The 5,649-nt window shown below is 47.2% G+C and overlaps 1 protein-coding gene across 1 annotated transcript in view; it reads right to left on the minus strand.

Annotated features, from left to right (window-relative positions):
- Aplp2 (amyloid beta precursor like protein 2) overlaps positions 1-5,058 on the minus strand; it is a 63,100-nt gene extending 58,042 nt beyond the window's left edge. The window contains exon 1 of the mRNA XM_021206272.2: positions 4,860-5,058. Coding sequence (XP_021061931.1) covers positions 4,860-4,964 — 105 coding nt within the window. The 5' untranslated portion in view covers positions 4,965-5,058. The remainder of the gene's footprint in view (positions 1-4,859) is intronic.
- Between the last annotated feature and the right edge of the window lie 591 nt (positions 5,059-5,649).

Consider the following 5,649-nt stretch of genomic DNA (forward strand, 5'->3'; position numbering starts at 1 on the left):
TGAGCTTAAGGCCAGCCTGGTCTACATAACAAGGCTCCAAGCTAGCCAAAGCTATATGGTACATAGTGAGAACCTGCCTCAAAAACAATAACAACAACAACAACAAAAACCCCTCACTTCTCAAAACAAAACAACAGAAAAGTAAATATTTGTTATGCTTGGTATACAGGACTGGAATCCCTTCTATCTGAATGCACCTACATGGTCTACTTTCCAATTTAAGCTATAAATCAAGGTACAGTATACTAAACTCAATTAAGTTTTGAAGTAATCTAGTTTATCTCACTAAAAAACAACATGAAAATTGAATTAGCGGCAATTTAGAATCCTCTTCTCAACTGGCCCTTCCATAGCAACTGCAATCTAAACAAAGATTAGCCCCTGCTTTTGGTCACACAGAAATGTTATTTTCAGTAAGTAGTTCATTTTAAGAGAATTAAAAGTAAGTGCTGATATCAGCATCAATACACAGTGTGTGCCACTTTTATAAAACTTCTACGCATCCTATATCTGGAAATATAAACATCACCAAAATGCTTTCCAGCCTCCCTTGACTGATGTAATTTCAAGCTATTTTTCATTTATTTTCTGTTATGCTTTTTAAATCTTACAACGACTATGCACCATCTATACAATTTTTCTTTTGTTGCTTTCAAAGGGAAAAAAATGCAAGCTGGGTGTGTTGGTGACATGCTGGTGGTCCCAGTCACCACTCAACAGCCTGAAGTGGGGTGAGGGTGGAGGTGGGAGTGGGGGTGTACAAGACCACACATCTCAAATAAGCAAGAAATGTGAACCCTGAGAATTTGGTAATAGTAAATAAAGAATCTTGGAAAGTTATGTTTTGATTTTCCAAAGTCAAAACACTATCAGATAAGTTAAAAATCTGATTTTTGTATTTGGAAAAATTACATAACCTTTCACATACTAATGCCAATAGTTCAAAAGCATATTAGCTTTTTTACAAAAGTGACCTGATCAACTCACAGACTGATACACAGAACACAGAATAATGTATCAATATTAAATCTCCCAGATCCTAACTGTCTGGATGTTATGTAGGAGAATGCCTTTGCTCTAGGTCTTCAGGGGCAAAGAGGGCTGTGTACACAACTGACTTCTAGGCAGATCAGTAGCAAATATAATATGGTAACTGAACAAATGATTCTTCCCCCACTCCAGGGTGCTGGGCATTCTGCCATTGAGCTACAACCAGACATGTGAAAGTCAATTCTAAATATTCAGAATGTCAATGCTGAGTGCAGGTAAATTCCACAAGAGCTGTTTGCACAATTTTGCATTTTTGTAGGCTTGAAATCATGTCTAAAACAATTTGAACTGAAGAAAAAGCTAACAAGAGAAAAAAATAACATTTGAAACTGTGCTTTGAGGAAAAAAAAGCCACCGGCACCCCCCTGCCCCCTCCCCCCCAAAAAAAACACACAAACAAAACTAGGGCTCATGTCAACAACCTGAAGCAAGACTACTGGGGGAACAGAACATGGCAAAATACTCAATAATTGCGCTAACAATGCGAGTGGGATGGGCAGTGAGCAGTGCATGCAAGAGAATGATAAAGGCTTGCACAGGTAGTATTTATTCAACTGTCTAGCAGCCACATCAGAGTGCAAAGGAACTGAAAAATAATGCAAAGGTATGTTAGCCAATGTACCAATATAAAAATTGAGATACTTTAACATCTTCATACTAAGTCTTCACTTCCTGGTGTGTTCATAGCACATCTCAATTCAGAAGCTACACTTTCATAGAATACCTGATTGGCATTTTATCTTAAAAAAAAAAAAAAAAAAAAAAAAAAAGCTTTTAAAAGCAGATTCTGGGCTGGTTGGTGGCAGCACACGCCTTTAATCCCTGTACTAAGGAAGCAGAGGCAGGTGGATCTCTGAGTTCGAGGTCAGCTTGGTCTACAGAGACAGCCAAGGCTACATAGAGAAACCCTGTCTGGAAAAACAAAACAAAACAGATTGAGAAAATTCAGTTACTTCAGAGCTTGTTTTCCCGGCAGTGTGATGCCTCAGTGGACAAAGGCACTGTTGCCATGCCTGACCAACTGCATTTGCTCGACAGGGCCTGCAGGAGAGTAGGGACTCCATACTTTATACGTTGTCCTATGACCACCACAGTGGCCTCAATACACAAAATAAAATAAACACATGAATGTATCTTTAAAATATTTTAAAGTGAAAGCTGGAGAGACTCAGTATTTGAAAGTACTTCCCACTCTTCAAAGTGGGACCTGAGTCTGGAGCCCATAACCTACCTATATCAAGTGGCTCCCAATTCCTTGTAGTTCTAGCTCCAGGGAATCCAAAACCTCTTTTGGCCTCCAAGGGCACACATGTGCCATACTTTTAACACATGCATAAATAATAAAATACATCTTTTAAAATATTTTAAAGTCTTTCCCCTAACTTTCAAATATCAACTGCAATGAAGAATTCCTTCAACCATGTAAGTCCCATTATGTTGACTGCTTAGTTTAGATGTGAATGAAATAAATTCTTCTACAGAAGAGGAGCAGACGGATGAACTTAGTTTAGTTCCTCTGTTGCCAGCAGTGTCTTTACAATGCACTTGCAATAGAAGCATCACCCTGATAGAACGCCACCTTTCACAAGTATCTCAGAAAGCAGGTTCCACTTCAGTTGTCATTCTTGAGTTTCCTGGACACTGCCCACCAAAGCACCACTTTCTGATGTAGCAGAGTAAAGTCAAGATCTGGCTTTCAGAAGCTCAAACATCCATAGTAAAGGGAGCGGTTTGGGCACACACTTGGGGCTTGCACATAAGAGAATGTGCCCAGGGAATTATGAAAGGAAGTGCCCAGAGCAGAGAGGTGTTTAAAAAAAAAAAAAACAGGTGCAAAAGATTAATTTAGTCAACACCAAGCAACACTAAAGATCCGCCAATCAATAATTCTGTGCCAAGCAACTTGATCAGGGATTTGGCCAGAATCCCCTTGGCTAATCTCAATAAGGGCCTTCTCAAAGACATCATGATTTAAACCATTCTCATCTGAATTAAGGCGTCAGCAATCCTCTGCTTGACAGCAAATAAACAAAGAGAATGTACACATGTGAATAAAATTCTGCCAGGCAGCAAAAGGAAAGACCACCTGAGACAATGACAGTGTGAATAAAAATAGTGTTCCAAGGAAGTGAAAAGTCCACAGAACTGCATTTTAAAAGCATTCTGCAAAAATGTTTTTTATTTTGTTTTGACAAACTTTTCAATTGAACAGTGTGGCAATCTGTCAAAATTAATCCATAACAACTAATTCTGATATTGGTATTTTTTCCCCTGGAGACATTAAATATTAAATGGATTCTTTAAAACTGATGAATCCTTTGTTGTGAATTCACTAGTACCTAAAGTTTCTCACACCGCTGGGAAGTGAGGTGGAGGGTGAACAATGGCTTTTGACACTGACCCATTAAGTCCCACCCAATAAATAAAACTCCCTCCCCACCCCCAGCCCTTCTCTTCTTATCCAGGGCCATGTAGCTGTTTCCCAGTGACATCTTATCAGGGATCACAGATACAGCCCTACCGACTGTGTGGAAGCTAAAAGAATCTAAAAGTTCGTGTGTATAAACATTAACTGTTTCTACTTAAGACTTATCTTTTTTCCCACCTCATTCAAAAAGTTTCAAGCAAGATGAATACAAAGATTGTTTTAAGATGTTCCATTCGGAAGATTTTTTCCTCATTAGATCTTTTTACCAGAAGAAATATTTACACATTCTATAGAAATGAATTCACTCTGAGCCGGGTTTTTAATTAGAACATTCTCAGGTCATGCCTATTTTATCAAATGCAAACCTCTGACACTACATACAGAAAGTCACGGTGGTTTTTTTTTAATACAACAAGCAGGCTCAAGAAGAAATAAACTACACAAGAAACACACATTCCAGTCCTACAGTTCAAGCACTATTTCGAGAAAGTAAGTAAAAATAAAGCCCCACGTCTCCCTAGGCGACAGAGGGTTCTTGAGGGGAGGCTAGGTGCAGAGCAAGCCGCAGTACGGAATCCACACCCGACATCCTGCCTCTTCCAGCGGCCTGAACTCCCCGCCAACCGCCTGAGACCCTAGACGACTTCACCAGGTTAACGGGGGTGACCTCTCTGGTGCGGAGCCATCACTGTGATCGCGACCCAAGTAAAGTACCCCCTGAACGCTTTCCAAATGTACCGGTGGATAGCTTCAACGTCCCCTGGGAGGAGGAAAGCCCAGCTCCCTAGTTTGCCAGACTTGTGCAAACGACTAGGAGGCAGGGGAGGGCGCAGAGCGCCCCGCTGCCCTGGCGGCGCCTCCTCTCCCCGCTCCCTCGGCATCTCGGCCACTCGCCAGGGCTGGAGCCGCATCCCCGCTGCCAAGTCCACCTGGTCAACGACGGCTGCGCGCCGATCCTCAAGGTGCGAGCCCGAAGCCCAGGTCCCCCGACCGCTGCGGACACCGGGGACCTGGTGCAGGCCGCCCCATTTAGAGCGCCGCGGGGCCGCAGGGCGCACGGCTGAGGCGCGCACGGCCCCGGGGGAGGGAGGGCGCGCGGTGCGGTGTCCCCGAGGATGCGGCGGCGCCGCCGGCGGGTAGGGGGCTGGGGCGGCCCCGCAGCCCCGACGCCTTTCATTTGGCCTCTGCGGCGACGGAGGCAGCCCGACCTCGGCGCTAAGCTCTGCGCAAAGCTGAGGCGCGCGGGCGGGGTGGGGGGACGGCAACCCACCGCAGCGCCGAACCTCGCGCCGCGCCCCCGGCCACGGTCCCACGCCCGCCCACAGGCCGCGCTCCCGGGCGACCGGAGGAGACGCAGCTCGGGCGCTCGCCTGGTCCTCACCTCGATGTAGCCAGCCAGAGCCGCAGCGGGCGCCGTGAGCCCGAGCAGCAACAGGACGAGAAGCTTGCCGGTGGCCGCAGCGGCCGCGGTCCCGGTGGCCGCCATCCCTCTCCGGGTCGCTGTGGCGCTGGGCTCTCCCCCTCTCACGCACAGCCAGAGCAGAGCGCTTCCCTACCGCGACCCAGAAGCGTCTGAAGCCCGTTCGCCGCCGCCCCGGGGGTTTTACACCGACCGGAACTGACTTCACAAAACCACGCCCCTCTCCGACTGGACCCAATACGAGCCGACATAACTAGCCTAAGATGCCGCCCCTTGTTTAGCCCAGGTCCAATCAGAGCATGGATGTACCGACTCCCCTCCCCGCCCAGCGCGTGCCCCCTCTTGGCCCCGCCCCAAGCCACGGCCAGCCCCGCCCCCGCTCCGGACCCGAGGTTGGGGGCGCAGGAGTCTTCGCGGGGAGACCGTGGGCCGCTGTTCCCAGGTCGGGAGGCTCCTGTTTGGTCGTCTCCTGGAGTAGCTCTACATCATCCACCTTCAGCCTCGGGATTTGGGCACGCCCCGCTCCCCCAACCCTGCGGGATATTTTCCATATTCCTTTGGGTACCGCCCTCTTTGGGGCTTCTGGAAAATGTTTTAATTAAAAACAGGATGAATTGTTGGGAGTTCCGGACGGTTTGCAGAGGACCGACCCTGTCGCCCTGGAGGATGAACGCCGACATTCTACTCTCCCCAGCGCTGCACGGGGCGCGCTCTTCCCCCAGACCTCTGCGCCCTTGTTTCGCCCCCGAAT

This window comes from Mus pahari, chromosome 10 (genome assembly GCF_900095145.1).
Source record: "Mus pahari chromosome 10, PAHARI_EIJ_v1.1, whole genome shotgun sequence".
NCBI classification, from domain to species: Eukaryota; Metazoa; Chordata; class Mammalia; order Rodentia; family Muridae; genus Mus; species Mus pahari.